The sequence below is a fragment of the Mauremys reevesii genome, linkage group 5 (genome assembly GCF_016161935.1).
Source record: "Mauremys reevesii isolate NIE-2019 linkage group 5, ASM1616193v1, whole genome shotgun sequence".
Classification (NCBI taxonomy): Eukaryota; Metazoa; Chordata; order Testudines; family Geoemydidae; genus Mauremys; species Mauremys reevesii.
In genome coordinates this window covers 68,883,899-68,905,103 of record NC_052627.1, presented here as the reverse complement: position 1 = coordinate 68,905,103, position 21,205 = coordinate 68,883,899, and the positions used below count along the sequence as shown (strand labels likewise).

At 44.3% G+C, this 21,205-nt stretch overlaps 1 protein-coding gene across 6 annotated transcripts in view; it reads right to left on the bottom strand.

Moving 5' to 3' along the window:
- The window catches only part of PALLD (palladin, cytoskeletal associated protein), a 321,327-nt gene that overhangs the window by 195,110 nt on the left and 105,012 nt on the right, over window positions 1–21,205 (bottom strand). For all 6 annotated transcript variants that reach the window (XM_039541957.1, XM_039541961.1, XM_039541959.1 and 3 more), the window contains one exon: window positions 2,560–2,738. In XM_039541957.1, coding sequence (XP_039397891.1) covers window positions 2,560–2,738 — 179 coding nt within the window. The remainder of the gene's footprint in view (window positions 1–2,559; window positions 2,739–21,205) is intronic.

The following is a 21,205-nucleotide window of genomic DNA, read 5'->3' as shown; positions in this document are numbered from 1 at the left end:
CAGGTGTGTTGTAATAACTGGGCCTACAAATTTACCCTAATTGGGAGCTCAGCTGTGAAAAGCAAATGAAAGTTTATAAAATGTCACAATAACCTAAAGCAATAAATTGATGGAGAAAGGTGCAAAAGGGAAATGAAAGACTGAATTAGTACAAACAAAAAGGCCCACTGATATAAATTCAAGGAAGGACTGTGTTAAGCTATTATGCCGAGTAAACAAGAAAAGTACGGGACAGAAATTAATGAACCAAAAATCAGTGTGTCAGAAATTAGGGCTAATTGGTCAACAAAACAGCAAGGGGATGAGCTATTCTCCCTGACTCCTTTTTGTGGTTCTTAAAAAGAAAAGACTTTGGGAAGAAGTTAGCAGAAGCAGCAGCTGTCTGACAACTGTTGCAGTGAGCTTTATCATCATGGCTGCTACTCCCAAAATTGGGTACCCATAAGAAACTTTCATGTAGACTCATGAATGAAGAAGAAAGTGGTCTTGTGTTAAGTGGTGGGGCTATAGAGAGAAGAGTGTTTGAGGAATGGATGTTAACAGGACATTAATGTACAACAGCGTGCTAATATATCTCAATGCAGAATAACAGCTCTAGATCTATTAGAGACTATACCAGGGGTAGGCAACCTATGGCACGCGTGCCGAAAGTGGCACGCGAGCTGATTTTCAGCGCCACTCACACTGCCCAGGTCCTGACCACTGGTCGGGGGGGGGGGGGGCTCTGCATTTTAATTTAATTTTTAAAAGAAGCTTCTTAAACATTTTAAAAACCTTATTTACTTTACATACAACAATAGTTTAGTTATATATTATAGACTTAGAGAAAGAGACCTTCTAAAAATGTTAAAATGCATTACTGGCAGGCAAAACCTTAAATTAGAGTGAATAAATGAAGACTCGGCACAGCACTTCTGAAAGTTTGCTGAACCCTGGACTATACATTCATTGGAATGGGGATTTTCCTTTGTATTTAAGTACTGAATATTGAAAATACAACACTTAGAAAATGATAAAAAATAGTACTAATGCTAAATTATGCATCTCTGTTTAGTTTCTAATTATTAATGAAAAGTGGACTTTTTGTTGGTCAAGAGCTGATCCTTCTAACATGTTGATATCCACACACATTACTAGTGTTTATGATATCCATCTATTTTTACATATTTAACTGTTAAATTTTATTTTAACAGGCTGCATTTTTTAACTGAAACCTCCCAAAGAAATAAATTATGCCAAAAATGGTTGAAAGAACAATAGTTGTTCAAAGGGAAAATTAGAATTAACTCAACTATGCCTTTAAATATGCCATAATTAAAAACGCCTTTGAGTGTCTTTCCACAATAGTTTAACTTCAGTTGTTTAATACAGCACTTGAACTATGAGCAATCTTGAATTCAAAGAAAGATGAGAAGAATTATTGGCATTTGGTTCTGGACATGCCTATATTTTAATCTCACTTAAAAGCTTTAGAGAAGCAAATATTTAAATCATGCAGGCCAGATTCTCACTGCATTTATTAGGTGACTATCAGAATTTTTTTGTTTGATTTAGTACATTCAATTAGAAATTAAGGCCTCAACTTTGCAAACAAGTGAGGCACTTTACATCTGTGAGTGGTCTCTCCGAGTTTATTCTGTTTGTCGGATTGGAGTCTAAGTTTGGATCATGACACTACAAAAGGTTACAGTGTCAAAATGGCTTTCATGCCAAAATAATCCTAAATAGAGGATCACACAATTTGTTGCTTCTGTAGGCCGGGACTCCTTTCATTCCTCCCCACTCCAAGCACCCTATGTGGCACTTTCTCATCCCCTTCTATTCCAGAGACTCCAGGGAGCCCCATGGGATCTGTGTACACCCCTCCATTCCTCATTTCCCCCGTAACAGATTCCTGCATTCTCCCACACATTTCCTCCTTCCTCCCCACACCAGCATCTACCATCCATCCTCTCTCTATGCCAGCATCTGTGTGAGCCCCCATTCCACTCTTTCTTCCGTTATTTTTATTTAATTTCTGTCTGGAAGATACTTCATTCAGGGTGTCAATGTTTTAAAACTGTACTGGGAGGATGAGCAGAGCTGAGCTGCCATGATTGGTATGTCAGAAGGTGTTAATGGGTACCATCAACTGGTTCTTTGATCTATAGACTATTGGAGCCCTAAGCTCTGCTAAGCAGATGCCAAAGTGCCTGTGTCTCCCCCATTTCCTCTTTCAGTTTGCCAATTTTTGCCAAAATCAATATGGTTCTCCCCATCGATGTTTAGAACCTTCCCTGTATTTTTAGAGACAAAGAAATGCCACCAAGTTGAGCGTAAAGCCTAGCTTGACTTAGCCGAAAATCTTGAAGCAATAAAATCATAAATGAAACCTAATGTGCAGTATCTAAAGTCAGTTCCATTTTTTAAATGGGATTTTGGCTCCTAGATGCCTACATCCCCTTTGAAAATGAGACTTAGGCCCAGATTTGTAAAGGTATTTAAGTATTGCCGAGCTCAGCATTGCAATGCTTAACTGATTTAGGAGTCTAAGTATTTTCATTTTACCCTTTTTCTTACCTTCAATGAATACTTCTGCTGAAGTACTATCAGAGCCAACAGAATTTGATGCCAGGCAAGTGTAACGTCCAGTATCGTCCTCAAAGGCTTCTGCTATGACTAGTGAATGAAGGCCTCCACTTTCACAATGGATCTGAATATCAGGGGAATTCTGCAACTCTTTCCCTTCACAGAACCATCTGCAGTTCACACATGAACAGGGACAGAATATAAAAGAGAAAAAGTGTTGATTTGCATCTACCACTAACAAAATGGCATGAAAAATTGTTGCAAACTCTAAACAGCTATATACATTAAGGAAAACTTATTGCTTGTTTTTATATTTCATGGAACCTACAAAGAAATACAACTTTCTAATATAAGATGTATCTCAAGCTTGCTTAACAAACGTACATACTTACAAATTGCTATTAATAATTTCCTTAACTTCTCTTCAGATACCATTAACACATTGTACATTTTTAAAAAGTAACTTGCATTAAGCACTTGGAAATTAAGTTACAATTTAATCTCTTGTTTTGAGAGTCAAAGGTGGTATGTGTAGGCAAGCAAACTCCTTTGTATTCATTACAAATCCTCCATGTAGAATATGTGATTTTTTGTTATCAAATTTGCAATCAAAATAGCAAAGCCATGTCTTATGCCTTCTCTATCATTCATGTTTTTAAGGTTCCTACTAAAATATGACCTTAGTGATTCCAATTCCTATACAAATGGTATAATTCACTCTTGACAGAGTTATTCCTTTCCTAAACACCCAGAAGTCTGATATGGAGGGCTCCAAAGTGATTTATCAATAGCAGTACACGCACACTCTCCCTCCCGACCTTCATCCTTATGAATAGATTTTTTTCATTATACAACTATGCAAATACATTGAAAGCCTGATTTACTTCAATTAAAAAGAGAAAAAATGTAAGGAATTTTCTACTTCAGAGCAACAAAAGATTCAAAAGCCCTTTGACAAGATTGTCCCCTTAGTTATTAACCACTTCTTAGTGTTTGTCTGCAATTCTAATCTTCCATTAATTGCTTCCATCTGAAACTTTTTGCTTTGTTGGCATCTTGTCCTGAAAACAAAAACAATAGAAGCCATATCTGTTGCTTTTCCTAAACTTAAAAAAAAAGTGATGCAGTGTTAGGGTATCTTCCATTCCTGTTTAAGAACAGTGCTAGAGATGTCAAATAATAAAGGTCAATTAGGAGCCTTTACAAATGGACTGACCTGTTCCTATTTCATTCTAGCCAAATGGATAGAATAAAATTACTTTGGTTTCCTTTTTATCTATGATTAACAAAACAGGAAGATACTTGGACAATTTGCCTCTAAAATATTAAATCTGAATGACTACATTCATTTTTATTTTATATCCTAGAGTAAAAATGATGCCTTCTCCATTCAATATCTAATGGATTTACACAAGGTAACTCCCATTAACATTAATGAGAACTGTGCACACAAGTAAGTCCCCTGTGCAGATGAAGAATAGACACAATATTCCTCAAGGCTAGGAAATGTTGATAATGGAACTAAAATCCTATACCATTCTGTTTTGTAACTGAAGACTAACAAGCTCCTTTTGTGTGTCCTATTGTGCTCAGAGCTCTACACACACACACACACACACACACACAGAGACTGTACCAGTTAGGCAAGAAACAAATAAACTTCCTTTTGTTTACTCAATAGCCCCATTTGGCCTAGTTTTACAATTATCTGGTTTGGGGACAAATTTATCCAGTCAGTTCACATGCCAGTATTAACATTTCTGTTCCTCCCCCCCCATCCCCTTCCTATTTTGCATGAGGAATTTCAACTACTACATCTGCCATTTAGACTGCCAGAGTCCTAGACTTTGATCACCTTTTCTATAGGCTAAGAGTTTGATAATATAGAGGAAGGCAAGGCTGATCCAGAATTTCTGGACTGATAACTATAGCCAAGACCCTATAAAATGGGGAATCGGAAACCTAACTAGTAATCCTATTCCTCTTTCCATTTCCTTTTCCTTCTGGAAACATCTTTCAAGGCAAAGACTCTATTCATAGCCTAATTACTTTCTCAGATAGGGTCCAGTTTTAGTCTTGTGCAGGTTTAGACTTCTAGTAAGTCTCTATTGTCACCCAAGTTCCTTTTACCCCAAATATTTATGGTACTATGATTTATATGGTCATAAAATGTCTGCTAATACAGTTTGTACCAGGGAGATTTATCTGGTGAGGTTTAAACAAAGTTATTTTCTTAGGACGGTCAGTTTTATTTTCTTCCCCTGATACGTGAGATATTTATGTGGCTAGCAACTAGCAACCTCAATGGGAGTTATTGCAAGTAAATCTTTATGTATTCTGTAACTTCTAGTTGAGGTTGGGAGTCACCATCAATGACCTATCATTAGAAAAAAGAACATGAATCCCAACCTTCCACATCAGTCACTGCCTCGTTTCAGTAGCTGAAGCCAGAAGATCAAAACACAGTAGTAAGCAATTCAATACAAAATTACCTCAACCATCTTTAATGTGATGCTTGATGAACAGGAAACAGGCCTGATTTTTTACTACACTCATCACTGTCATTAAGAACAATTCATTCCCCCATTTCTGATTGCAGTTGCAACCTAGTAATTGCTGTTTCATGAAATGCAGAGACAATGTTGGAGATGTTGGTTACATTAGCTACGTATGTTTATTTCATAACATTTTCAACTCAGTTTGGGTATTTATTGTGAATTCCTCAGGGGAGAGCTGAAAATTAAGTCTACTGAATGAATGACTCATTGAAGTTTTTGTTTTTCTTGCAATGAACTTGGTAGGTCCCAGTTCAGATGAAGTAGCACTAGTGTAATGGATCCATTAGCCACCCAGAAAGGTGTTTTTCAGCTTATAAAGCTGGATGAAGTGTTAAGACTTGCATGCACTTAAAAATGGAATTTATGTTTAAAGCAAACTAGCTTTTATACAGCATAGGATATTCCATGGAGAAGATTGACAATCAATAAATTACACCTTTACACTATGGGCTTTGTCATCCCTATTGCTGTTTAGCGTGGAAAGGTTCAGAGGAGAGGAATTCACACTCAAAAGGCCCTAAAAATTGAAGAGGAAAGGCAAAGGAAGCCTTTTAGTATCATTTTCTCTTTCAGGCGCTACTGGCATTTTGGAATCATGACTGATCAGAGAAGAACAGTCACATGACACTTATGTGAAAATTCCTCTGCAAGTTTGCACTAGCTAGGTCCATTTCATAGGCGACTGATAACTGGCATAATGGTCCTCCCTCCCTTCCCCCCACTCACTGTCAACTTCCTGGTGACTGCCAAGGCACCCTCCAGCAACACCCTTTTGACCACGGCACCCCTCTGACCACAGCACCCTTGGTTGGTCGCTCACATCGCCTGTTCTTAAAGCTCACCCTGCCATGATTGGCCTTAGGGAAAATGGCACCCTAGCACTCTGCCCCACTGCCTTCCTGGACTCCCCAACCTCAATCACTCTTGGACCCTGCTGCATCCTCCAACTCCCTCCCATTGCCCCTGGCCCCCACTGCCTCGCCCAGCACCCCAACTCCTCCCTGGGCTCTCCCCCCACACCCGATTGCTCCTGGCCCCCGCTGCCTCCTCCAGCTCCCACCCATCGCCCCAGGGCTCAGTACCCCAGCTCCCGCGCTCCACCGCCTTCCCCACTCAATGCCCCAACTGACTCCCTGAGCTCCAGGCAGGCTAGTCCAGACACATACTCGATCAGGTAACTGGCTGCCAGCCAGTGAGGAAGGAATGTGACTCAGCAGGCCCCCCTGCTCCCTTTTGGCAGAGAGCAGTCTCAATTCCCTGCTCTTGGCACCAGCTAGTGGGGCTCAGCAGGGGCACCAGCTAGTGGGGCTCAGCAGGGGCACTCACCGCTGGTGTCTTTAGTAGGCACAACCCTTCAGCTGTGCTCAGCCCATGCTGGCAGAAATCGGAGGGGGCCATGTGACCCCATGTGTCACCTATAGTCCTTCCTTGCTATTTACTCCCTTAGGGGGAGAAGAATTATGACCCAGGTGTGGATGTGGAAGGCAATGGCAATTTTGCTCCTGAGGGAGGCATTCTACCAGAAAATTATGCCCTGAAGCGTAGCATGGAAGAATGGGCCCACAGTCCAGATGTTCTGAGAGAAGGAGGATTTCTCTGTGGTTCTCAGGGTGAAACAAAATTTTGTACTTCATATGTTCAAAGCACTGTGTGCAAACATTAATTAGTTCTCACACCACCCCTCTATGATGTCACGTGTATACATTGGGTGGGGGGAAGAAGGGAAGTACACAGGCAGAGGGGTGAAATGACTTGACTAAGATAACACAGCGAGTCTATAGCAGTTCTGGGATCAGATGTTCTAACTCCCACCTTATGCTCTTTTCTTTAGATCAGTGATTCTCAACCAGGGGTACACGTAGAGGGGTCTTCTGGGGTACATCAACTCATCTAGATATTTGCCTAGTTTTACAACAGACTACAGAAAAAGCACTAGCGAAGTCAGTACAAACTAAAATTTCATACAGACAATGACTTGTTTATGCTGCTCTATATACTATACACTGAAATGTAAGCACAATATTTATATTCCAATCAATTAATTTTATTATATGGTAAAATGAGAGAGTAAGCAATTTTTCAGTAAAAGTGTGCTGAGACACTTTTGTATTTTTGTCTGATTTTGTAAGCAAGTAGTTCTTAACTGAGGTGAAATTTGGGGATACACAAGACAAAAATCAGACTCCTAGAAGGGGTACAGTAGTCCAGAAAGGTTGAGAACCACTGCTTTAGACCATCTAAAGAGAATTGGCATGGTCTAAAATAGTGGTTCTCAACCATTCTGGACTACCATATCCCTTTCAGGAGTATGATTTTGACACCTCTGTGCCTTAGTATCATTACTTCAGTCATTGCACCCACTGAATTTCAATGGCACTTTTGCCCCTAAATCAAATCCCTTGAAAGTTCCACTCTTAGGAGGCTAACCTCAGTCACTAGTTTAAGTATCTTGGCCAATACTCCTTATTTCTTCTCCGAAACGGCTGTGTACAATTGTTGTGGGTTTTTGTAGGTTATCTCAATGGTGACCACATTTCAGTAGTCTCTGTAATTGATCCCTGCATATAGTTTCTATTTCAGTTGTTAACCTTACTACATCACTTTGGGATCCTTTGCAGTGAACAGTACTGTATTAATGCAAGACATTATATCCTAATCGGGCACGTAACAGCTCAGATAACTTTAAAAAAAGGGTTAGACTAGCACTTTAACATATTTCAAGTGACAGGGAAGTGAATTTTGACTGCTGTGCACTCTTTCATTCTCTCGTATAAGTAGTTCCACTCCTCCCCCCGCAAAGCTTTTTTACTGGCTATACTTAGCATCCTAATTTTTACTGTGATATGCTTACATGAAAGAAAAGAATGAGAGATGCCAGCTGTGAAACAGTTTGTATATCATGCATATCATGACAGGAGATAGACAAATGGTATGAATGACTATCTCCTTCACTCCTCTTTCCCTCCTGCCCTGACAATCCTCCGAGTATGGAAATGCATGTGTGTCTGGGATTTTAATGACCCTGAACAAAATATTAACAGTTGAGCAGCACACTGACTGACCAAATACCAGGGCCTTAAGAAAAACAGTTCAAGCTTTCCTCTAATGCATAATCCTGCTGTAACCTATGTTTAGTAAAAGTAACTGAGAAATAAGGAGGGTTTCCTTTCCACACACTCTTAAAAGTTAATTTAAAATGGCAGCTGAAGTGAAATTTAAAGACATAGCCTGAGGGAAGAATTATAATAGGGCACTCCAACCCCTACAAAATGTGAAGAGAGATAAGTTGTAAATTCAAAAAGGAATTTTTTTCCTTAGTGGTATTAACTATGGACAGCAAGAAATGCTAAAAGGAAACAATGTAGTATTGCTTTAGTGGTATAGTCAGTGTTTCCATTATACTGTATAAATTCCTATTTTGTAATTTTCCTATAAAAATTAACTACTGTATCACACTTCCAGACTGCAAAACACTTCCATTTGCAAATTTTTTCATTTACAATTTTAAAAAGAAATCAGTTTCACCACATCAAAATTAGAGTATATTGCTATAAAGAGATTAATTTATGCTTCTAGTGTATGCATAACTCAGTTTTACACAAAAAGTAATTTGTGAAGCAATTAGGATACATTTTCATATATAGTCCATATTCTTAACTTTATATATTATAAAATTACTTCAGATAATGACAGACTCTTGCTACGTGTATTTTGATATCTTTAAAAAATCCATCAAGATTTTAACCTCTGAAAACAATAGAAAAAGGTGTAGCTTCTCTCTGAATGCCTAGCTTAGTGGGTCCAAAAATGAATTTACAGGGTTACTGTGGTCAAGCTAGTAAAAAAAAAAAAAAAAAGGACATGACATTGCATGATCTCTCTCATTTATTCTGGACTGATCTCTTTAGTAATCTAATTGTGATCTTAAAACTCTCACTGAACCGAGAGTATCATATTCAGTGGAACAATTGCAGGATTAGTCTCTAAGAGTATGTCTATACTGCAGTTAAACACCCACAGCCGGCCCACATCAGCTGACTCGGGCTATGGGGCTGTTTAATTGCAATGTAGATGTTCAAGGCTGAGTTGGACCTTGCAGCAGGCAGGGTTCCAGAGCCCAGGTTCCATCCTGACCCCAAATGTCTACACCAGGATTAAACAACCTTCCAGCTCACAGGGCTCAGGCTGCAGTCAGTAGACATGAGATAGCATGGGTGTTTAATTGCAGTATAGACATGCCCTAAGGAGGCAACAGTTTTTCCTCAAGCAGCGTGTGAAGACCAAAAAAGCTGCTCTGGATTTGCTGCATTTTCACTGTGTTGTGGAAGGAAAGAGGCATAAAATTTGTTCAAGAGAATTCTGCTCCCTGGAAGCAGTTTGTTTACCTGCCGCATCCGCAGGTTCAGCCCATCGCAGCTCCCACTGGCTGCAGTTTGCCGCTCCAGGCCAATGGGGGCGGCAGGAAGCAGTGGCCAGCACATCCCTCGGCCCACGCCACTTCCCGCTGCCCCCATTGGCCTGGAGAAGCAAACCGCGGGCAGTGGGAGCCGCAATTGGCTGAACCTGCAGACGCAGCAGGTAAACAAACCGGCTCGGCCCGCCAGGGTGCTTACCCTGGCAGGCTGCGTGCCAAAGGTTGCCAATCCCTGATCTAATACATTGTAGTTTTATTTACCTGGAGCATTTGCAGGCATGGAGCCCCTCAGCTCCCTGTGGCCACGGTTTGCTGTTCCCAGCCAATGGGAGCTCCGGGAAGTGCCGGCAAACCGTGGCTACAGGGAGCTGAGGGGCTCCGTGCCTGCAGATGCTCCAAGTAAACCAAACATCCCGATCCACCAACAGCTTACCCTGACAGAGCAGAAGGCAAATTTTTTCAACTCCTGAAATATAGGGTCGTCTTATTAAAGGGCCATACAGTTTTTGCTATTTTTAATCTATCCATTTTGGGGGGTTGGCTTATAAACGAACGGGCTAATGAACGAGTATATATGGGTATTCCATTGAAGTTGATACACACACTGAAAAGATGTAATAACCTAAGGAAAAAGACTGCTAAGTTAGTTTCAGGTACACCTCTAACTCGATATAACGCCATCCTCGGGAGCCAAAAAATCTTATCGCGTTATAGGTGAAACTGTGTTATATTGAACTTGCTTTGATCCACCGGAGTGCGCAGCCCCGCTCCCCACACCCCGGAGCACTGCTTTACAGCGTTATATCCGAATTCGTGTTATTGACAAATCCAGACAAGGCATTTAAAGTTGTAGCTGAGACTGTCCTTAGCTCATATCTTAGCTGAGTATTGCAGAGGTTTCACAGCCTTGTATAGTACTACAGATATATGCGAAATGCACTATAATAACTAGATATCATAGAAGACCAGTTTTACCAACCCTGAACATTCAAAAATCATGAATCCACCATAAATATCATGGGATTGACTTAAAGCACCCAAGAATTAAGATATTAAAACTGGGGGCTTTATTTGCCTCTAGTTTGAGTCTTTCAGAAGTCTTATTTCTAGACTTTTCTCTGTTACCTTGACACATACATGTTTCCTTTAAAAAAAGAAACAGCAGAGATTATCATAACATGACTGCAGGAGTTGGGACTAGCAGAAAAACACCAAAACATGACAAGAGCTGTGATAAAATCATAGATGGTAAAATTTTACCTTCAGCTTACCAGTTTTTGTCAGTTTGTATTCAAACCTAGTATTAGACATATTGTACCATCAGGTTAAAATTGGCAAAAATGTTTTTTTAAAACCAGTTTTATTTATATCTTAGATTAGGAAAGCTTTTTAACCTTATTTACTTATCTTTGTTTGCACTTTGCTCATCTTGGATCATGAAATTCTGCTGGCTTCAACTGAGGGTATGTCTACACTACAAGAGTAGTTCGAATCAACTTAAGCCGAATTTGTAGAATCGACCTTACAAAGTTGAATTTGTGTGTCCACAGTAAGGACACTAATTCGACTTTGTGAGTCCACACTAACGGGGCAAGCGTCGAAATTGGAAGCGGTGCACTGTGGGAAGCTATCCCACAGTTCCCGCACTCCCCGCTGCCCATTGGAATTCTGGGATTTCCCCCCAATGCATGCTGGGGGGGAAACTGTGTCGAGGGTGGTCTTCGGTAACTGTCAGCATTCAACCGTCACTCCCGCCGGCGGGAAATCAGTTCGCGCACTTTTCCTGTTAGTGACAGCGCGGACGCCACAGCACTCCACTGCGATCATGGAGCCCGCTGCGATCATCGCTGCACTTATGGCCGTTGTCAACTCCTCGCACCTTATCATCCACCTCTTCAACAGTCAGATGCTGAGAAATCGGGCGAGGAGGCTCCGGCAGCGCAGTGAGGACATGAAGTCTCAGAGTGGCACAGACCTGTCGGAAAGCACGGTACGCCGCGCCGTGGAGATCATGGTGGCAATGGGTCATGTTCATGCTATGGAACGGCGATTCTGGGCCCGGGAAACAAGCACGGACTGGTGGGACCGCATAGTGCTGCAGGTCTGGGATGAATCACAGTGGCTGCGAAACTTCAGGATGCGTAAGAGCACTTTCCTTGAACTCTGTGACTTGCTGTCCCCTGCCCTGAAGCGCAGGGACACCCGGATGCGAGCAGCCCTGACTGTGCAGAAGCGAGTGGCCATAGCCCTCTGGAAACTTTCAACGCCAGACAGCTACCGGTCAGTAGCGAACCACTTTGGCGTGGGCAAATCTACTGTGGGGGTTGCTGTGATGCAAGCAGCCAACGCAATTGTTGAGCTACTGCTCTCAAAAGGTAGTGACCCTGGGAAACGTCCAGGTCATCATAGATGGCTTCGCCGCGATGGGATTCCCAAACTGTGGTGGGGCTATAGATGGGACTCACATCCCTATCCTGGGACTGGCCCACCAGGCCAGCCAGTATATTAACTGAAAGGGCTACTTTTCCATGGTGCTGCAAGCAGTGGTGGACCATAGGGGACGTTTTACTAACATCAACGTCGGGTGGCCGGGCAAGGTTCATGACGCGCGTGTTTTCAGGAACTCTGGTCTGTTTAGATGCCTGCAGGAAGGTAGTTTCTTCCCGGACCACAAAATAAGTGTTGGGGATGTGGAGATGCCTATAGTGATCCTCAGGGACCCAGCCTACCCGCTAATGTCCTGGCTCATGAAGCCCTATACAGGCACCTTGGACAGTGACAAGGAGCTTTACAACTACCGGCTGAGCAAGTGCAGAATGGTGGTGGAGTGTGCTTTCGGACGTCTCAAGGGGAGATGGCGAAGCTTACCGACTCGCTCGGATCTCAGCGAAAGCAATATCCCCATTGTTATTTCTGCTTGCTGTGTGCTCCACAATCTCTGTGAGAGCAAGGGGGAGACCTTTATGGCGGGATGGGAGGTTGAGGCAAATCGCCTGGCTGCTGATTACGCTCAGCCAGACACCCGTGCAATTAGAAGAGCCCAGCGGGAAGCACTGTGCATCCGGGAGGCTTTGAAAGCTAGGTTCCTCAGCGAGCGGGGTAACCTGTGACTGTTCAGTTTCTTTACAGAGAAGCTGAACCTGCCCCTGCTTCAGTTACTGTTGACTTTCTTCTGCGGTGATATACCCCGTTCACCACGTTTCCCCCCTTCCAACACACGTTTAAAAATAAAGTTAATGGAATATTTTTAATTAGCAACGTTTTCTTTACTAATGAATTCGCGTTAAAGGGTTGAAACAGGGATGCAGACTCTGGTGGGTAGGGTGTGCAGTGATGTACAGACCGGTTCTACACTCTAGGAATGACAGGCTCCTGCCCCTAGAGCGGTCTGCACTGCCGGACTGGTTGTTTCAACGGAGACTGCCATCCCTCCTTTTTGGGACTCTGTGTGAGGGGGCTATGTGGCCTTGTGGCGGGGGAGGACTGTGGGCAGGACGTTTACAGGTGGGTGTGAAGGAAGGGGTGAGGGGTGCAGGCTCTGGGCTGGGGGTGGGGGCGTAGAAAGAGGTGAGGGGTGTGTGGGAAGGGGGAGGAGGTGTAGGGGGCTGAGGGCTCTGGCTGGGGCTGAGGGTTTGGGGCATTGGAGAGGCTCAGGGCTATGGTGGAAGGGCAGGGTAAGGGCAGCCTGCCTTGCCATTTGTGTATGGCAGGCGCTAGGACCCTGGGGCACCAGACAGCATTTCTGCGGGGAGCCGCTCTACTGTCAGGCAGGTACAGAGCGCGGCGGGGCACGGGGGGAGACCCGTGGGGGCCAGGGCCCGATCCAGGCAGGAGCGGGGGAGAGACCCAGCTCCAAATATAGCTGGAGCAGGGCACCTTCCGCCTATGCACAGAACATGAAAAAAACCTCCCAGACTGACCAGGGTGCCTAGTGACTGCACTATGTGTGTGTGACCTGCTGTAGATCCTGCCCCCGTGTATGTATCCAGGTAATGGTGACCGTCCTATGCAATTACCAAACCCCTCCCCCACTTCACACAAAGTCTTCTGTAAAGAAACATGACGGAAACAGTAATGAACAGCAAACTATTTTTAATAATCAACTACACAGTGAGGGAACAAAACTGGGATTTGGGCTTGGGTGATCCAGGAAGGGAAGGACTTCTCAAAATTTAGCGAATGAGAGCTTTTTGGTACTTGAGCACTCTGCTGGGGTGGAGTGACAGTTTTCACGGCCCCTGGCGCACCTCCTTCTTGTTATTTTGGGTGAGGGGGGTATGGGACTTTGTGGCGGGGGAGGGCGGTTGCAGATACACTGCAGGGGGGCTCTGTCCTCCTGCCTGCGGTCCTGCAGAACAGCCACAAGGCGCCTGAGCATGTCCGTTTGCTCCCTCATTAGTCCAAGCAGCGTTTGAGTCGCCTGCTGGTCCTCCAGACGCCATCTGTCCTCCCGTTCGCTGTGTGAGCGCTGCTGCTGTGTGAGGTTCTCCCTCCACTGGCTCTGCTGGGCCGCCTCGGCTCGGGAGCAGCCCATAAGTTCTGCGAACATCTCATCCGTGTCTTTTTCTTGCGCCACCTAATCTGCGCCAGCCTCTCTGAGGGGCATGCTGGAGCAGGTCGGGATACAGGTGCAGCTGTGTGATGGGAAAAAGGGATTGACTTCCTTATAAAGATACATTTCCGCAAAGAGGAAACATAGTCTAGTCAGTCTCTGTGAACAACACCATGCACAGCACTCACTCAGGGAAAGTTCGAATTTTCGGAATTCGCTTTCATTGCCTGGGGGATTGCACTGCAGACCAGACAAGCGGGGTGGGACAGCAGAATCTGTGGAGCAGCCAGGCATGGTAAGCCAAAAACTTTTGGCTGCTTAAAAGTCAATGTATACCACTGTCCTCTTGCTACAGGCAATCCTGAAAGCATAAACTCTGCCCCTGTTGCACCCCCTCGCGTCTGTTCCCTGGGAAAGATCTCTGTATAATGCCACTCTGCAGCCTCCACCACGTGGCTGTAAAGTGACGCTCATTGTTATGCAAAGGAACAGTGAAGCACTCCCAATACTAATAGTACACAAATTACTGTAATTAAATGCAGGAGTCTCCGAGCGAGATCACCCTGAGGAGGGTCACTGAGGCAGATAGAGAGCACATGCTGCGTAAAAGCCAGCACAAACCAGGGGCCTATGCAGCCATGCTCGTGGAGGCAATGCTTCCGGAGTACCTGATGATAGCCTGGTGCGGAAAAGTGTGCTACCATGGAGCACCCAATAAGGCAGCTCTCCCCAGGAACCTCATGCGGAGGCTTTTCGATTACCTGCAGGAGAGCTTCTCGGAAATCTCCCAAGAGGATTTCTGTTCCATCCCCATATATATTGCCCTTCTTTTCGCATAGTTAATATTCCTGTTCTGTTAGAAAAAAATGTTTGCATGTTTAAAGCACTTACCGACTGATCCTTCCCCTGATTCAGGGTCCGGGGTAATGGCTGGGGAGGGTTGGTAGGGGATCTCAGTGAGGGTGATGAAGAGATCCTGGCTGTCGGGGAAATCAGCGTTGTAAGCGCTGTCGACTGCCTCGTCCTCCTCATCTTCCCCATCCGCAAACATCTCCGAGGAACAGTCCGTTGACAGTATCCCATCCTCAGAGTCCACGCACATTGGTGGGGCAGTGGTGGCAGACCCACCGAGAATGGCATGCAGTGCCTCGTAGAACAGGCATGTCTGGGGCTGGGCTCCGGAGCGTCCGTTTGCCGCTCTGAGTTTTTGGTAGCCTTGTCTCAGCTCCTTGACTTTCACGCGGCACTGCGTTGTATCCCGGTTGTATCCTCTGAGTGCCATGGCTTTGGAGACCTTCTCGTAGGTCTTTGCATTCCGTTTGTTGGAGCGCAGCTCTGAAAGCACAGACTCATTGCCCCACACAGCGATCAGATCCAAGACTTCCTGGTCAGTCCATGCTGGGGCCCTCTTTCTAGTCTGAGATTGCATGGACACCTCTGCTGGAGAGCTCTGCATCGCTGCCAGTGCTGCTGAGCTCGCCCCAATGTCCAACCAGGAAATGAGATTCAAACTGGCCAGACAGGAAAAGGAATTCAAATTTCCATGGGGCTTTTCCTGTGTGGCTGGTCAGAGCATCCAAGCTCAGACTGCTGTCCAGAGCGTCAACAGAGTGGTGCACTGTGGGATAGCTCCCGGAGCTACTAAGGTCGATTTGCATCCACACCTAGCCTAATTCGACATGGCCATGTCAAATTTAGCGCTACTCCCCTCGTCGGGGAGGAGTACAGAATTCGAACTAAAGATCCCTCTATGTCGAATTAAATGGCTTCCTGGTGTGGACGGGTGCATGGTTAATTCGAATTAACGCTGCTAAATTCGAATTAAAGTCCTAGTGTGGACCAGGCCTGAGTTACCAATGATTTAAACATCTGTAATGCATCAGAATGCATGTCACAAAATGACAGCCCTGAATTTCAAATTCACTACTGCCCTCCAAACTCATTCATATGCCCACCTCGTCTTACTTGAAGATCTTCTAAATTGTTCCAACTTTTAGTTATAATTATAAAATATTATTCTGAGAGACATGAGCCGGAATCAAAGCACTTAAACATATGACTAATCCAAGCCTTTTCAGCAAAAACATTTGGAACTATGCCTTACACTCTGAGATTTACCCCATTCAAGTTAAGAGACGCAGATTTGGCCCAGAACATCATCGTTCTTTAAAAAAAACTTTAAAAATAATGCAGTGGATAAACTTTTGTTTGGATTCAAGTGTTTCTCTGAGTGGTTTAGAAACTTAACCCTACATCTTTGTGGTGGCGGATGAGAACTGTGAGGGTGTGTAAATTTGACTAAAAACAAAAGTGGAACTAACTAGTATCTTTTTGCACTGGTTTTATAACAGAGCAAAGTTTGACTCTGTATATTTATGAAAACCTACCATATAGATAAGAGCCAGTAATAAGAGTCTGATGAGACCATTCTATTTTAGTAAAATTTCATATATAAACACAATGAATCATATTCCAGATGGTTTCTGTATTTGTCCACATGCATATAAAATATAAATCAAGGAGAAATGTGTGAATTCACTGACTGATGGGGTATCTGTAAATTCAGTTTTCACCATGGCTCAAATTAATTGAAGGCAGAATGAGAAAATAGGTTTTGCTTTTCAAACTGCAACAAGTTAATTTATTTTCAGTATTAGCATATGGGAATGCAATTAACACTAGATCACAGAGATTATTTTCCATATAGAAAAATGGCCCTTAGTAAATACAGAATTTTTGGGATGCATAGTCAAAGTTATCTAGAAATATTACTGTCATGCAGGTACTGATGTCTTTGTTGCAAGAACTCAAGGTAATGTCCCCTGCTGATCAGTCCCCCTTGGTGGATATTAATATTTTCAGGTGACCTTGACTGTGTGTGTGTTTTTCTAGACCTTTATAATTATTAAAATATGTATTACTTATTTGAAGAGTTTAACGGGAGGACAATTATGCTTTAAAAGTGAAAAACTGCCAATTTTCTCTTTGGGGAATCTGGTTCCAGGTCTCATGGGTGCATTTATACCATGAGAAGATTAGAGATAACAAAGAAATGACTCATTGTGAAAGCTGATTTTTCCATAGCACAGTGGCAAATGATATAGGTATCATACTTTAAGTAATTCAGTTTTAACAGTCATCCCGCAGAACAGGAGGCAACTGTGCAGCTGTTATTCATTCAGTAAGAATAGGAAGCAGATCATCCTTTTCTTACTGGCAGAGAAAAGAGCCTGGTCTCCTTACATTGAGAAAAAAGACTAGAAGATTCTCTCCTTCAGTCCAGTCCTCTGCTTAGAAGACTATTCTGTTTCAAAAGATGAAAGATTGGCCTAAGAGTGGACTGTGCAGCAGCTTTATCTCAGTCAGATCACTTACAACATAAACCCCTTTCAAGTACGGGAGAAGGGAGTGATGGATGGCAGAGTGGATAACAAGCCTTTCACTTCTCGAGACCGAAGTTTAAATCCTACCTTAGGTCACAAGTGGGGCTGGCTCCAGGGTTTTTGCTGCCCCAAGCATAAAAAAAAAAAAGAAAAAAAGCCGCGATCGCGATCTGCGGCACTGCCACCTCCACTTCATTATTCGGTGGCAGGTCCTTCGCTCGGAGACGGAGGGACCCGCCGCTGAATTGCCACCAAAGAGCCGGATGTGCAACCCCTCTCCGTTGGCCACCCCAAGCACCTGCTTGCTGAGCTGGTGCCTGGAGCTGGCCCTGGTCACAAGATAACTGTCTGTTCTTGCTCTTATTTATCCACATCACAAAACCACTACACAGTTTACGAAAAATGACCCCAATTGGCATGGTCTGCTTAAGTACTGAAAAGTTATAGGTGTGGATTAAACCAAACATGCATTTGGAAGAGCTGCATGTGAAACCTTGTGCAGTGTTTTCTGCTCTATATTTGGCTCAAGTTAGTAGTCTAAATCCTTCACTTTTATAAGCAGTAACATAACTGACAAGTAGGGTTGAGTAAATATTTTAAATAAGTAATATTTGCAAATATTAATTCCAATTAAAACAGAACTTGCGTCATCTGTATTTGTGACCTCTTATTTATATAAAACTGTGTGTGAAGTTTTGTTCACAAGAATGTACTTGGAAAGAGAAGTGTTAAATTCTCATGCAAATATGTATTCATACATTAATATGTATTTACAAGAGAAGTGTTTGTGCGGTGTGGCAGAGCTCTGACCTTGTCCCTGTGGGTCCCATGCTTCTAGGCGGTTTATGCTAGCCTCAGAGGCTCACTGCGACCTTCCACGTAGCCCTTCTCTCTCTAGGGCCAGGGTTACAGTCTACTGAGCCCTTTTCATCATAAGCCAGCAAGGAGGTTGGTGACAGAACTCCCACAGTCTCTGTTGTCCCTAGGGCTTATTTCAGAACAGTTTAGTCTCCTGCCCTGACAAGGGCCTGTCTTCCCTTCCCAGGAGGTGTTTCTGTAGTGGCAGGTTGTGGGGGGAACCCAGGCCCGTCCTCTACTCCGGGTTCCAACCCAGGGACCCTAATGGTAGCAGCTGTTGGCAGCCAACCTTTCACTGCCAGAGCTGCTACATTTCCCTGGGCCACTTCCCCACAGCTCTCCTGCGTCTCCCTTCTTCACCCTTACCGATGGCTTGAGGGTGTCTTCATTAACCAGCCCTTCAGCCGCACTTCCTCTCCTCTGGCTCCCTGGCTCTCCCCAGCCTGACTGGAGTGAGCCCTTTTATAGTATCAAAAGGGCCTTACTTAGAGTCAAGTGTTCACATTACCTTAATGGACTCACCTGACTCTTAGCAGGTTAATTGGAGTCAGGTGTTCTCATTAGTGTGGAGCAGCCCCTGCTCTGGTCACTCAGGGAACAGCAAACTGCTAATCCAATGGCCAGTATATCTGCCTTCTACTACTTTGTTGTACCCAACTGGCCTGGGTCTATCACAGTGGGTATCTTCAGAGCTCTTTGTGGGTTTGGGCAATGATCAGAGCAGGGAACAGAAACACTACCAGATGCTGTAGGGTATGTCTGCACAGCAGCTAGGAGTGAAACTTGCCTAGCAGGGCTTGAACTATCATGCTAACATGGATGTTGCAGTCCACAGAGACTTGCGCTAGCCACCTGAGCTCAGACCCAGGGGTTGAGTGGGCTGTCAAGCCCACTCAACAATATTGATAATAATAATATTCAACATTCAATAATATTCAATATTGATAATAATATTCAAGCTGCTGCCTGAACCACAATATCCACACAGCTATTTTTAGCACACTGTCTTGAGTACTGCTAGCACGAATCTGTATACCCATGCTCGGAGACTCGCTCCCAGCTGCAGTGTAGACAGACCCTTAATTAAGGGGCATTCAACTGTTGAGCACCTCTGAATGTCTGAGTGTGATAACAGAGTCAATTTCTCTCCTCTGTTGCCTCCTGCAGGCTGCCAGCTGATTTTGATGCATTTTCAGTGGCTTGGCCCTCCAACCAAAGTAACAAAGCCCTTTTCAAGAATTAGAGTCCAGCAAATAAACAGTCACTAGCCTCACTAGGGTCTTCAGCCCTGGCTCTGCGCCCTTTAAACTGAATCCTTTTTTGGGCTCTCAATTAAGGTCTGCCCCCTTTTGGGGTTCACACAAGTTTACTGGTGGCTGGTGGGGGAACCTGGGCCTGCCCACTATTCTGGGTTCCAACTCAGAGACTCTATAAACTTCATTCTTCTGCTGCTGTTTCCTTGGGCCTTTTCCTATCAGGCACTTCTATCTCTAGCCCTGTCTCAGGGCTAACATCCTTAGGTCCTTCTATCTCTGCACTCTCAGCTATGTAAATTCAGTGAGCCATAGAATTTGTCTGATTGCTGGGCTCCTTTGATGAGAGGGGAGCCTCTTGTCCACTCCTCTAGTCCCAGCCAGGAACTGTACTGTTAATCCCCTCCAGATCCTTTTATCTGGGCCAGCAGGGCCCTTACTGGCTATTGCTAGCTGCTCTAGCCCTTGGTGGCAGGGCCGCCCAGAGGATTCAGGTGGCCTGGGGTCTTCGGCAGCGAGGGGCCCCCGCTTCGGCGGTAATTCAGTGGCGGGGGGTCCTTCCACTCCGGGACCCGCCGCCGAAGTGCCCCGAAGACCCGCAATGGGGGCTCCCCGCCACCGAATTACCACAGAAGACCCGGCACTTCGGCGGTGGGTCCCACTTCAGCGGTACTTTGGGGGGGGGGGTCAGCCGGAAGGACCCCCCACCGACGAAGATCCGGAGCGGAAGAAGCTCTGGGGGCTCGGGCCCCGCAAGAGTTTTCTGAGGCCCCCGGAGTGAGTGAAGGAACCCCGCTCCAGGGGCCCAAAAAACTCTCGTGGGGGCCCCTGCTGGGCCTGGGGCAATTTCCCCCCTTTGCCCCCCCCCTCTGGGCAGCCCTGCTTAGTGGACTGTGGTTTCCAATGTGTCTGCTCCAGAGAGGCCTCTCTAAGCAGACCTGGAGGACCCACCTTCACTACTCTGTTCCTCCCACATTGCCACTTCCTGGTATGGGCTGTAGTAGGAGCATGGGGCCTCCTGTAGGGAACTGCAAAGGCCAGGTATACCCTGTTACAGGCCCACAGTTAGGATTTAAAACTTTCAGAACTTCAAGCTGCAAAGTTGTTTAAAAAGTCAAGATTTTTTGGAGCTATTTTATATCTTTCTTCCTCTACAAAAACAGGTGAACTTACTTTTTTCAAACTTAAAAATAATTTAAAAAAAAAACCAAAACAAATTACCACAGCCAAAAAGCTGAAAGTTTCAGAAAGTTGCAAATGAGTGAGGAAAGGGGATTAGGATGGAAACAAATAAGAAACCTAACCTGTAATGGGATGGAACTCCCTCATAGCTACAAAACCTTTTCTGACAATGTAGAAAAACATCCAAAAATATTTAATAAATGTATATGGTATTCTATTGATTAACAGTGCGATAATCACGATTAATTATTTTTGTAGTTAATTGCGTGAGTTAATTGTGATTAATTGACAGCCCTAATACCCACAAAGCAATATTGTTTCCCCCATTTTGGTCTTGAAGAAACAATTATTGGAAACTGGACACACTCTTAAAGTATCATTCCCAGTCACAGGAAAAAGTTGCAGACATTTTTTGGACCTCATGCCGTTTTGAACCA